The sequence below is a fragment of the Lampris incognitus genome, chromosome 1 (genome assembly GCF_029633865.1).
Source record: "Lampris incognitus isolate fLamInc1 chromosome 1, fLamInc1.hap2, whole genome shotgun sequence".
Lineage (NCBI taxonomy): Eukaryota > Metazoa > Chordata > Actinopteri > Lampriformes > Lampridae > Lampris > Lampris incognitus.
Window position 1 is genome coordinate 91721877 of NC_079211.1, and position 14535 is coordinate 91736411.

The 14535-nt window shown below is 43.3% G+C and overlaps 1 protein-coding gene across 1 annotated transcript in view; it reads left to right on the top strand.

Moving 5' to 3' along the window:
• adam9 (ADAM metallopeptidase domain 9) overlaps window positions 1–14535 on the top strand; it is a 328309-nt gene that overhangs the window by 73203 nt on the left and 240571 nt on the right. Inside the window, exons 6-11 of the mRNA XM_056273741.1 lie at window positions 2711–2921; window positions 5433–5498; window positions 5729–5800; window positions 5917–6086; window positions 6176–6257; window positions 9009–9142. Coding sequence (XP_056129716.1) covers window positions 2711–2921; window positions 5433–5498; window positions 5729–5800; window positions 5917–6086; window positions 6176–6257; window positions 9009–9142 — 735 coding nt within the window. The remainder of the gene's footprint in view (window positions 1–2710; window positions 2922–5432; window positions 5499–5728; window positions 5801–5916; window positions 6087–6175; window positions 6258–9008; window positions 9143–14535) is intronic.

Consider the following 14535-nt stretch of genomic DNA (forward strand, 5'->3'; position numbering starts at 1 on the left):
AAGGCGACCTGCAAGATATGAAGAACTGGCGCCCGGTCTCTCTTCTGTGTGCAGACTACAAACTGCTCTCCAGAGTCCTGTCCAACAGACTGAAGAAGGTGATAGACCAAGTCATCCGTCAGACCCAAACCTACTGTGTGCCCGGCAGGTCCATTGTTGACAATGTGTCACTAATTCGGGATGTTTTGGAAGTCTCTGGTCCATTGGGCATTGATGCTGGTCTGGTTTCCTTGGATCAGGAAAAGGCATTTGACCGGGTTGAGCACCAATACCTTTGGAAGGTGTTAGAAAGGTTTGGCCTCAGCCCTGGACTTGCTGCCAAGATTAAGGTTTTGTACAAAGATATTGAGAGTGTACTGAAAATTAATGGTGTTTTGTGTAAACCTTTCAAAGTATGTAGAGGTATAAGATAAGGCTGCGCACTGTCGGGCATGCTCTATACGCTTTCGATTGAACCGTTATTACACAATTTTCGCACTTCTATTGGTGGTCTGTGTTTGCCTGATCTTGGCACAAGAATTGTCTTATCTACGTATGCAGATGATATAGTTATCGTCATAAAAGGTCAAGATGATGCTGATCTGATTGAGAAACTTGTGGAATGGTTTGGGAATCTCTCAGCTGCTAAAGTATATTGGGCAAAAAGCGAAGCCTTAGCGGTTGGAAAGTGGTCTGCAGGTCTCCCTCAGCTGCCAGGGGGGCTAAATTGGAAGAGGGGGGGTTTCAAGTACCTAGGAGTGTTTCTGGGTGATGACCAGATGGTTTGGCAAAACTGGGAGGGGGTGGTGGAAAAGGTGGAGGGGAGATTACAGAAGTGGAGATGGCTGTTACCACAGATGTCTTATAGGGGAAAGGTTTTGGTTGTTAATAAATTGGCAGCCTCCACCCTCTGGCACAGGCTAACCGTTCTGGAGCCCCCTGCCGGATTGCTAAAAAAAGTACAGTCCATCTTTGTGAACTTTTTTTGGGGTTACCTGCACTGGGTACCACAGAGTGTACTATACCTACCAAAAGAGATGGGAGGGCAGGGTTTGGTGCATCTGGAGAGCAGAGCAGCAGCCTTTAGACTATAAATTATACAGCGCTACCTCACAGGGACTGATGATGTGCTGTGGCGACCTCTCATGAGTGTTATTTTAAAGACGGTACAGGGTTTGGGTCTAGGCGCTTCTTTGTTTCTAACAGACTGTGTTTTTAAGAACATTCATGACCTGTCACCCTTCTATCAAGGATTGTTTAAAGCTTGGACTCTATTCAAGTGGTACAGACTAGAGCCTACAGCATCTCTGTTTTGGCTTCTGGAAGAACCCCTAATCCATGGGACCAGACTGGACGTTCAGGATGACAGCAAACCAGGTCTCAACCGGAGACTATGCTCAGCTGGAACTGTTAAGCTGAAGCACATTGTGGATGCTGCAGGCCCAGTGCTTCTTGACACAGAGGCAACTGCTTCACTGCTGGGCTTGAGGTCCAGCAGACACACCAGAGACATTCTGAATGCATGGCTTAGAAGACTCACCAGCGAGGAACTGGTCATGCTGCATGACCATGCCATTGGAACCGAGGTTCCTGATAATGGAGATCCGTTCCCCGAGTTGGGCCTCCAAATAGACCAAACTGGTCTTACAAGACCTTTGCTGGTGCCAAATTTAGCTACTAAAATGGACCTTTATATGTTAGATAGCAAGGTCTTGTACAAATGTTGTGTCGTTGCCATGAACAAGAAAACACTGAATGAGAGAAAGGACACTATATGGAGAACAAGGCTAAAAGTGGCAGATGATTGTAAACCAGTGTGGAGGGTGCTGTATAAAGCCCCGCTGAACAAAAGGTCAGGTGACTTGCCTTGGAGGATCCTGCAGGGAGCGCTGGCAGTCAACAGTTTCCTCTGTCAGATTAACCCAACTGTTTCTGTTAAGTGTCCTTTCTGTCAGTCGCCAGAGACAATCTTTCATTGTTTCATGGAATGTGAAAGACTTCAGGTGCTCTTCGAAGCTCTTCAGATCACATTCTCACACTGTGATGAACGATGGAATGAAACTGTTTATATCTTTGGTGCTGGGTACAAGAGGAAGGATGCGGAAAAGTGGCAGCTGCTAAACTTTGTAGTGGGGCAGGCTAAGTTTGCGATTTATAGGAGCAGGAAAAGTCTGATTAATAATGGTTCGGAGGAAGATTTACTTCCGTTGTTCATTGCAAGGGTGAAGGCGAGAGTCTGAGTGGACTTCAGCTTCTTCACCTTAATGAACAACTTGGATGAATTTATTTCGCGGTGGTGTTTCAATAAAGCCGTTTGTTCAGTCATTGAGAGGCAACTAGTATTTCATTTTGTTTTTGCATAATATTTCTTTTGACCCTTCGGGAGTATGTGATTTGGACCACTGTCCCAAAAAAGAAAGGAAAAAAAGGAAGACTTTTCTGGACGTCTTAATGTGAAGGAGTTGCTCGTGCTGATGTTGTGAAATGGATGTGTCTTTGTTAGTTTTTTGTTTTATGTAAATTGAAGAGCTTTAAATTCTCTCTCTCTCTCTCTGGGCCCATGGGGATGTGTTGTGCTCTATAAAAGACAACCAACTTGTTTTTTCTGGAGAATTGATTTGATTTATTTATTTTTAAGTATCTATTTATTTGCTTGTGTTTTGAATATGATTGTATTTTTTTAAGATAAAAGTTATTTTAAAAAAATAAAATCTCTCTCTCTCTCTCTCAGAGGTGTGATCCATCTGCCTAATGACAGTTATGGTATTGAGCCTCTAGACTCCACCCCCCACCACCTGCTCTACCGCCTGCAGGATGTGACATCACAGCCACGAGGGTGTGGCGTGCCACATGCAGGGCACAGCCATAGTGTTACTGAGCATACCCAGTATGACTCTGGAGGCGTACGCCCTGGACCGCAGCTTGTTCCGCACCACGGACGGGTGGGTCAGTCGTCTCCTGTGTGAGGAAGCAGCTGAGCTCAGAGTTACATTTAAGCATTTACATTTAAAAATGTAAATATCTAAATTCTTAACTGTAAAAACTCAGAGATAAATAAAAACTTAAGCTAGCTGCTAAATGCAGGCAGAAAGTCATATTGTTCAAATTAAAAACTTCTTTAATATGAAACAACGGTAACTAAGTGACGTAATAAAAAATTAGTTAATATGAATCATAACGTAACTAAGTGACTTAATTAAAAACTTCTTAGTTAATATGAATCATAACGGTAACTAAGTGACGTAATTAAAAATTAGTTAATATGAATCATAACGTAACTAAGTGACGTAATTAAAAACTTAGTTGATATGAATCATAACGTAACTAAGTGACCTAATTAAAAACTTCTTAGTTAATATGAATCATAATGGTAACTAAGTGACTTAATTAAAAACTTAGTTAATATGAATCATAACGTCACTAAGTGACTTAATTAAAAACTTCTTAGTTAATAGGAATCATAACGGTAACTAAGTGACGTAATTAAAAACCTCAGTTAATATGAATCATAACGGTAACTAAGTGACGTAATTAAAAACTTCTTAGTTAATATGAATCATAATGGTAACTAAGAGACGTAATTAAAAACTTCTTAGTTAATATGAATCATAACGGTAACTAAGTGACGTAATTAAAAACCTCAGTTAATATGAATCATAACGGTAACTAAGTGACGTAATTAAAAACTTCTTAGTTAATATGAATCATAACGGTAACTGTGACGTAATTAAAAACTTAGTTAATATGAATCATAACGTAACTAAGTGACTTAATTAAAAACTTCTTAGTTAATATGAATCATAACGGTAACTAAGTGACTTAATTAAAAACTTCTTAGTTAATATGAATCATAATGGTAACTCAGTGACGTGATTAAAAATTTCTTAGTTAATATGAATCATAACGGTAACTAAGTGATGTAATTAAAAACTTCTTAGTTAATATGAATCATATAGGAAAAGGGGTATGGTGAGTTGTATGACAGGTTAGACACTAAGGAAGGAGAAAAGGACTTGTACCGATTGGCTAGACAGAGGGACCAAGCTGCAAAGGATGTACAGCAAGTTAGGGCGATCAAGGATAGAGATGGAAATGTGCTGACAAGCGAGGAGAGTGTGCTGAGAAGGTGGAAGGAATACTTTGAGGGGCTGATGAATGAAGAAAATGAGAGAGAGAGAAGGTTGGATGATGATAGTGAATCAGGAAGTTCAGTGGATTAGCAAGGAGGAAGTGAGGGCAGCTATGAGGAGAATGAAGAGTGGAAAGGCAGTTGGTCCTGATGACATACCTGTGGAGGCATGGAGGTGTTTAGGAGAGATGGCAGTGGAGTTTTTAACTAGATTGTTTAACACAATCCTGGAAAGTGAGAGGATGCCTGAGGAGTGGAGAAGAAGCATACTGGTACCGATTTTCAAGAACAAGGGCGATGTGCAGAACTGTAACAACTACAGAGGTATAAAGTTGATCAGCCACAGCATGAAGATTTGGGAAAGAGTAATAGAAGCTAGGTTAAGAGGAGAGGTGATGATCAGCGAGCAGCAGTATGGGTTCATGCCACGAAAGAGCACCACAGATGCGATGTTTGCTTTGAGAATGTTGATTGAGAAGTATAGAGAAGGCCAGAAAGAGTTGCATTGTGTCTTTGCAGATTTAGAGAAAGCTTATGACAGAGTGCCGAGAGAGGAGGTGTGGTATTGTATGAGGAAGTCAGGAGTTGCAGAGAAGTATGTAGGAGTGGTGCAGGATACGTATGAGGGAAGTGTGACAATGGTGAGGTGTGCGGTTGGAATGACGGATGGGTTCAAGGTGGAGGTGGGATTACATCAAGGATCGGCTCTGAGCCCTTTGACGTAATTAAAAACGTCTTTGTTAATATGAATCATAATGGTAACTAAGTGACGTAATTAAAAACTTCTTAGTTAATATGAATCATAATGGTAACTCAGTGACGTGATTAAAAACTTTGTTAAAATGAATCATAATGGTAACTAAGTGACGTAATTAAAAACTTCTTAGTTAATATGAATCATAACGATAACTAAGTGACGTAATTAAAAACTTCTTAGTTAATATGAATCATAACGGTAACTAAGTGACATAATTAAAAACTTCTTAGTTAATATGAATCATAATGGTAACTAAGTGACGTAATTAAAAACTTAGTTAATATGAATCATAACGGTAACTAAGTGACATAATTAAAAACTTCTTAGTCAATATGAATCATAATGGTAACTAAGTGACGTGATTAAAAACTTCTTAGTTAATATGAATCATAATGGTAACTAAGTGACGTAATCCATTATGATGAGTCATCATAACATTTAGTCTGTAACAACTTGGTGTTGTGCTGCACAGCGGAAAGAAATTGATCATGAATTACCAATCACATTTGAATGTGTGTGTGTGTGTGTGTGTGTGTGTGTGTGTGTGTGTGTGTGTGTGTGCACCAGATGAAACGTGCAGTTCTCCTTCAGGTCCGCTATGTTGAGCTTTTCCTAGTTGTGGACAACGAGAGGGTGAGTGAGATCTGTCTGTCCATCCCTGTCTGTCTGTCCACCCCTGTGCATCTGGCTCTCTGTGAAGACTCACCTGAGCTACCCTCTCTGTCTGTCTCTGTCTGTCTCTCTCTGTTTCTCTCTCTGTATCTGTCTGTCTCTCTCTCTCTGTCTCTCTCTCTCTCTGTGTCTCTTGTCTCTCTCTGTCTGTGTCTGTCTCTCTGTCTCTCTCTCTGTCTCTGTCTCTCTAGTTTGTGTACATGAACAGGAATGAGACAGCGGTGAGAGAGGAGATGGTTCATTTGGCAAATTTCGTTGATAGTGTGAGTACAGCGAAGACACACAAACACATGCACAAATACACACAAACATGTTCGTGATGCTAACGCTAGGGGTTAATGCTGTAACGTGTGTATGTGTGTGTGTGTTACGTTTTCAGATGTACATTGCATTGAATATCCGTGTGGTCTTGGTGGGGTTGGAGATCTGGTCCCATCACAATCCGATCAGCACCGAGGGTTCAGCTGGAGAAGTGCTGAGCCGCTTCACCCAATGGAGAGAGAAGGAACTGTTACCACGGAGACGACATGACTCCGCCCAGCTGATACTGTTAGTACACGCACATACGCACACAAGCATATACACAAACACACAATACACACAGTGTAGTAATGATGATGACGTTCTCCTGTCAACAGGAAGAAGAGTTTTGGTGGAACAGCAGGAATGGCCTTCGTCTCTACAGTCTGCTCCAGGAGCCATGGGGGCGGGATCAATGCTGTATGTCACTTCCTGTACCACAGTACATACTAATACACATAGTACACAGACAACAGTACCTGTAACAGTACTAACATAGTACCACAGTACATATTGGTACACATGGTACACAGACAACAGTACCTCTAACAGTACTAACGTAGTACCACAGTACATACTGGTACACATAGTAGACAGACACCAGTACCTCTAACAATACTAACGTAGTACCACAGTAAATATTGGTACAAATGGTACACAGACAACAGTACCTCTAACAAACTAACATAGTACCACAGTACATATTGGTACACATGGTACACACACAACAGTACCTCTAACAGTACTAACGTCGTACCACAGTACATAATGGTACACATGGTACACAGATAACAGTACCTCTAACAGTACTAACGTAGTACCACAGTACATACTGGTACAAATGGTACACACGCAACAGTACCTCTAACATAGTACCACAGTACATATTGGTACACATGGTACACAGACAACAGTGCCTCTAACAGACTAACAGAGTACCACAGTACATAGTGGTACACATGGTAGACAGACACCAGTACCTCTAACAGTACTAACGTAGTACCACAGTAAATACTGGTACAAATGGCACACAGACAACAGAACCTCTAACAGTACTAACGTAGTACCACAGTACATACTGGTACACCTGATACGCAGACAACAGTACCACTAACAGTACTAACGTAGTACCACAGTACATACTGGTACACATGGTACACAGACAACAGTACCTCTAACAGACTAACATAGTACCACATTACATACTGGTACACATGGTAGACAGACAACAGTACCTCTAACAAACTAACATAGTACCACAGTACATATTGGTACACATGGTACACAGACAACAGTACCTCTAACAGTACTAACGTAGTACCACAGAACATAATGGTACACATGGTACACGGACAACAGTACCTCTGACAGTACTAACGTAGTACCACAGTACATACTGGTACAAATGGTACACACACAACAGTACCTCTAACAGTACTAACATAGTACCACAGTACATATTGGTACACATGGCACACAGACAACAGTACCTCTAACAGACTAACATAGTACCACAGTGCATACTGGTACACATGGTACACAGACAACAGTACCTCTAACAGACTAACATAGTACCACAGTAAATATTGGTACAAATGGTACACATACAACAGTACCTCTAACAGTACTAAAATAGTACCACAGTACATAATGGTACACATTGTAGACAAGCACCAGTACCTCTAAAGGTACTAACATAGTACCACAGTACATAGTGGTACACATGGTAGACAGACACCAGTACCTCTAACAGTACTAACGTAGTACCACATTAATACTGGTACAAATGGTACACAGACAACAGTACCTCTAACAGTACTAACATAGTACCAAAGTACATATTGGTACACATGGTACACAGACAACAGTACCTCTAAAGGTACTAACAGAGTACCACAGTACATACTGGTACACATTGTAGACAAGCACCAGTACCTCCAAAGGTACTAACATAGTACCACAGTACATACTGGTACACATGGTACACAGACAACAGTACCTCTAACAGTACTAACGTAGTACCACAGTACATATTGGTACACATGGTACAAAGACAACAGTACCTCTAACAGTAATAACGTAGTACCACAGTACGTATTGGTACACATGTTACACAGACAACAGTACCTCTAACAGACTATCAGAGTACCACAGTACATACTGGTACACATTGTATACAGGCACCAGTACCTCTAAAGGTACTAACGTAGTACCACAGTACATACTGGTACACATGGTAGACAGACACCAGTACCTCTAACAGTACTAACGTAGTACCACAGTACATATTGGTACACATAGTACACAGACAACAGTACCTCTGACAGTACTAACATAGTACCACAGCACATACTGGTACACATGGTACACAGACAACAGTACCTCTGACAGACTAACGGAGTACCACAGTACATACTGGTACACATGGTACACAGACAACAGTACCTCTAACAGTACTAACATAGTACTACAGTACATATTGGTACACCTGGTACACAGACAACAGAACGTCTAACAGAGTACCACAGTACATACTGGTACACATTGTATACAGGCACCAGTATCTCTAAAGGTACTAACGTAGTACCACAGTACATACTGGTACACATGGTAGACAGACACCAGTACCTCTAACAGTACTAACGTAGTACTTCAGTACATACTGGTACACATGGTACACAGACAACAGTACTGTAACAATACTAACATAGTACCACAGTACATACTGGTACAAATGGTACACAGACAACAGTACCTCTAACAATACTAACATAGTACCACAGTACATACTGGTACAAATGGTACACAGACAACAGTACCTCTAACAATACTAACATAGTACCACAGTACATACTGGTACACATGGTGCATAGACAACAGTACCTCTAACAAACTAACATAGTACCACAGTACATATTGGTACACCTGGTACACAGACAACAGAACGTCTAACAGACTAACAGAGTACCACAGTACATACTGGTACACATGGTAGACTGACACCAGTACCTCTAACATTGCTAACGTAGTACCACAGTACATACTGGTACACATGGTACACAGACAACATATCAATAGTCATATGAAGCCTCAGGAAAGCAAAACTGTTGTGTACCTTCGGTAGTTGTTGCACAAACAGAAGAATAACCACCACCTCTCCTGTCTCTGCAGTTCACTAATAACAACATCATGTCCTTTGCATCCATCGTTGCTCATGAGCTCGGTCACAATCTCGGGATGAACCACGACGACGGACGGAACTGTCACTGTACTGCGTCCGCATGTATCATGAACTCTGGAGCTACGTACGACACACACACACACACACACACACACACACACACTTCTGCAGTGCTATTGGTTCATTCTACAAACACATCATGTGATGTTTTTAGTGTTATCTATGCTGATGACACACTCATTGTTGGTTGGCTCACCGAAGATGAAACGAAGCATTGTGGGTGTGTGGATGAGTTTGGTAATTCAATTCAATTCAATTCAGTTTATTGTCATTAACAACAATGTGCAGGAGGCACATGTTAAAAATGAAATGAGGGCTGTGGCTTCACCAAACAGTGCAAGACAGACACACACAAACACAGCAAACACAGTAGAAGATATACACACATGAAGACTGAAAGCTAAGAATAAGTTAAAAAGAGCTGGAGTACAAAATATTTAAAATATCTACAGACATTCAGTGGGTGGCCAGGTTCAGGTGGGCAATAGCTTGTGGAAAGAAGCTGTTTTTGAGCCTGGTAGTGCGGGCTCTGAGGCTCCTGTAGCGCCTCCCAGAGGGCAGGGGGGAGAACAGTCCATGGTTGGGGTGGGTGGGATCTCTGCTGATCCTCAGACCCCTTCGAAGGCAGCGTTTGTGATAAATGTCTTGTATTGCTGGGAGCTGGGTACCGGTGATATGCTGGGCGCTGGGCTCGAAATTAACTTTTTCCTCAGTGTTCTGCTTTGTACTGTCCCGGATATATCCAACAGTGTCCCAAGTTTGAATTCTTCAATTATGCAGAATACATATCATTTGATCCCTTTTTGTCACTCAATCATCACACCATGGACTCTGGTCCACCATATAAGTTTAAAATACTTATTCTTTTATTAAACATATGAATATTAGTTTCGGGAGTCGTCAGTATTGGGGCTTGCATCAGGGGGCTGTTTATTCAACCACCTCAGCATTTCTTTCTCCTTCTTCTTTTTTCTTTTTATAGTTATTTCTGATTTTCCCATTTTTCTCCCAATTTAGTGGCCAATCGATCCCTATTTTAATTCAAACACCCACCCTCGTACTGTATGCGTTCGCCAACTGCATCTCTCTGGCCGGCAGTCTCGAAGGATTCGCGACTCCAGGCCGAACCACTGCTTTTTCCAACACACAGAGATGCAGTCATGTGGCGAACACAAGCCGACTCTGCCCCCTCCCGAAGACAGCGTTGCCAATTATCGCTGCTTCATCGAGTCCGGCCATAGTCGGATCTGACGAGACCGAGGCGCGAACCCCGGTCCCCAGTGGGCAACTGCATCGACACAAAGTCGATGCTTAGACCGCTACACCACCGCAGACTTCTTCTTCTTCTTTTAACTGTCGTTGATGATGGTCTGTCGCTCTGGCTCTATGAATGCTGCATTGGCGCGAGTCAAGCAGCAGCCACTGGCAGAGGGGATGACGTAGAATGCATTCCATGATTTGCACGAACAGGCGACTGACTGCCCTATCGTGAGGTGCCGCAAGAACGTAAGCCTTCTGTAGTTTCGCCGTTCACACGTTTTTATTAAATTATTCAAACGACAAAGTAACGTCTAGATAATTAATTGACGAGCCGCTGCAGAGCTTTCTGGTCTATTGAGGTGCAGTTGCCGTACCACACTGAGATGCAGATGGTCAGGATGCTCTCTATGGTGCGGTGGTAGAAGTGTGATTGGTGTCACGCTAGCTTTCTTTAGCAAAATACCAAGAAAACGGAAAAGGATTTCGATTTCAGAGCGAGCAGAAGGACCCACCAAAAAGTAACTATTAATAGTGACTGTATTGAAGTCATAAATGAACATAAATATCCGGGGACAGCAACTGATGAAAAACGTCTCATGGGATTTAAACACAGGTGTCATTTACAGGAGAGGATTACAGACACGATGCTTCATGCGGAAGCTTCAACAGTATGGAGTGGACAGACATGTAGTGGTTCTAACGTCCTGCTTCATGGCTGGGTGTCTCTGCCTGTCTGTAGTTAACAGACATGTAGTGGTTCTAACGTTCTGCTTCATGGCTGGGTGTCTCTGTCTGTCTGTAGTTAACAGACATGTAGTGGTTCTAACGTCCTGCTTCATGGCTGGGTGTCTCTGTCTGTCTGTAGTTAACAGACATGTAGTGGTTCTAACGTCCTGCTTCATGGCTGGGTGTCTCTGTCTGTCTGTAGTTAACAGACATGTAGTGGTTCTAACGTCCTGCTTCATGGCTGGGTGTCTCTGTCTGTCTGTAGTTAACAGACATGTAGTGGTTCTAACGTCCTGCTTCATGGCTGGGTGTCTCTGTCTGTCTGTAGTTAACAGACATGTAGTGGTTCTAACGTCCTGCTTCATGGCTGGGTGTCTCTGTCTGTCTGTAGTTAACAGACATGTAGTGGTTCTAACGTCCTGCTTCATGGCTGGGCGTCTCTGCCTGTCTGTAATTAAGACATGTAGTGGTTCTAAAGTCCTGCTTCATGGCTGGGTGTCTCTGTCTGTCTGTAATTAACAGACACGTAGTGGTTCTAACATTCTGCTTCATGGCTGGGTGTCTCTGTCTGTCTGTAGTTACCAGACATGTAGTGGTTCTAATGTCCTGCTTCATGGCTGGGTGTCTCTGTCTGTCTGTAGTTAACAGACATGTAGTGGTTCTAACGTCCTGCTTCATGGCTGGGTGTCTCTGTCTGTCTGTAGTTACCAGACATGTAGTGGTTCTAATGTCCTGCTTCATGGCTGGGTGTCTCTGTCTGTCTGTAGTTAACAGACATGTAGTGGTTCTAACGTCCTGCTTCATGGCTGGGTGTCTCTGTCTGTCTGTAGTTAACAGACATGTAGTGGTTCTAACGTCCTGCTTCATGGCTGGGTGTCTCTGTCTGTCTGTAGTTAACAGACATGTAGTGGTTCTAACGTCCTGCTTCATGGCTGGGTGTCTCTGTCTGTCTGTAGTTAACAGACATGTAGTGGTTCTAACGTCCTGCTTCATGGCTGGGCGTCTCTGCCTGTCTGTAATTAAGACATGTAGTGGTTCTAAAGTCCTGCTTCATGGCTGGGTGTCTCTGTCTGTCTGTAATTAACAGACACGTAGTGGTTCTAACGTCCTGCTTCATGGCTGGGTGTCTCTGTCTGTCTGTAGTTACCAGACATGTAGTGGTTCTAATGTCCTGCTTCATGGCTGGGTGTCTCTGTCTGTCTGTAGTTAACAGACATGTAGTGGTTCTAACGTCCTGCTTCATGGCTGGGCGTCTCTGCCTGTCTGTAATTAAGACATGTAGTGGTTCTAATGTCCTGCTTCATGGCTGGGTGTCTCTGCCTCTCTGTAGTTAACAGACATGTAGTGGTTCTAACGTCCTGCTTCATGGCTGGGTGTCTCTGCCTGTCTGTAGTTAACAGACATGTAGTGGTTCTAATGTCCTGCTTCATGGCTGGGTGTCTCTGCCTGTCTGTAGTTAACAGACATGTAGTGGTTCTAATGTCCTGCTTCATGGCTGGGTGTCTCTGCCTGTCTGTAGTTAACAGACATGTAGTGGTTCTAACATTCTGCTTCATGGCTGGGTGTCTCTGTCTGTCTGTAGTTAACAGACATGTAGTGGTTCTAACGTCCTGCTTCATGGCTGGGTGTCTCTGCCTGTCTGTAGTTAACAGACATGTAGTGGTTCTAACGTTCTGCTTCATGGCTGGGTGTCTCTGCCTGTCTGTAGTTAACAGACATGTAGTGGTTCTAACGTTCTGCTTCATGGCTGGGTGTCTCTGCCTGTCTGTAGTTAACAGACATGTAGTGGTTCTAACGTTCTGCTTCATGGCTGGGTGTCTCTGTCTGTCTGTAGTTAACAGACATGTAGTGGTTCTAACGTCCTGCTTCATGGCTGGGTGTCTCTGCCTGTCTGTAGTTAACAGACATGTAGTGGTTCTAACGTTCTGCTTCATGGCTGGGTGTCTCTGCCTGTCTGTAGTTAACAGACATGTAGTGGTTCTAACGTCCTGCTTCATGGCTGGGTGTCTCTGTCTGTCTGTAGTTAACAGACATGTAGTGGTTCTAACGTCCTGCTTCATGGCTGGGCGTCTCTGCCTGTCTGTAGTTAACAGACATGTAGTGGTTCTAACGTCCTGCTTCATGGCTGGGTGTCTCTGTCTGTCTGTAGTTAACAGACATGTAGTGGTTCTAACGTCCTGCTTCATGGCTGGGTGTTTCTGCCTCTCTGTAGTTAACAGACATGTAGTGGTTCTAACGTCCTGCTTCATGGCTGGGTGTCTCTGCCTGTCTGTAGTTAACAGACATGTAGTGGTTCTAACGTCCTGCTTCATGGCTGGGTGTCTCTGTCTGTCTGTAGTTAACAGACATGTAGTGGTTCTAACGTTCTGCTTCATGGCTGGGTGTCTCTGCCTGTCTGTAGTTAACAGACATGTAGTGGTTCTAACGTTCTGCTTCATGGCTGGGTGTCTCTGTCTGTCTGTAGTTAACAGACATGTAGTGGTTCTAAAGTCCTGCTTCATGGCTGGGTGTCTCTGTCTGTCTGTAGTTAACAGACATGTAGTGGTTCTAACGTCCTGCTTCATGGCTGGGTGTCTCTGTCTGTCTGTAGTTAACAGACATGTAGTGGTTCTAACGTCCTGCTTCATGGCTGGGTGTCTCTGTCTGTCTGTAGTTAACAGACATGTAGTGGTTCTAACGTCCTGCTTCATGGCTGGGTGTCTCTGTCTGTCTGTAGTTAACAGACATGTAGTGGTTCTAACGTCCTGCTTCATGGCTGGGTGTTTCTGCCTCTCTGTAGTTAACAGACATGTAGTGGTTCTAACGTCCTGCTTCATGGCTGGGTGTTTCTGCCTCTCTGTAGTTAACAGACATGTAGTGGTTCTAACGTCCTGCTTCATGGCTGGGTGTCTCTGCCTCTCTGTAGTTAACAGACATGTAGTGGTTCTAACGTCCTGCTTCATGGCTGGGTGTCTCTGCCTGTCTGTAGTTAACAGACATGTAGTGGTTCTAACGTTCTGCTTCATGGCTGGGTGTCTCTGTCTGTCTGTAGTTAACAGACATGTAGTGGTTCTAACGTCCTGCTTCATGGCTGGGTGTCTCTGTCTGTCTGTAGTTAACAGACATGTAGTGGTTCTAAAGTCCTGCTTCATGGCTGGGTGTCTCTGTCTGTCTGTAGTTAACAGACATGTAGTGGTTCTAACGTCCTGCTTCATGGCTGGGTGTCTCTGCCTGTCTGTAGTTAACAGACACGTAGTGGTTCTAACATTCTGCTTCATGGCTGGGTGTCTCTGTCTGTCTGTAGTTAACAGACATGTAGTGGTTCTAATGTCCTGCTTCATGGCTGGGTGTCTCTGTCTGTCTGTAGTTAACAGACATGTAGTGGTTCTAACGTCCTGCTTCATGGCTGGGCGTCTCTGCCTGTCTGTAATTAAGACATGTAGTGGTTCTAACGTCCTGCTTCATGGCTGGGCGTCTCTGCCTGTCTGTAGT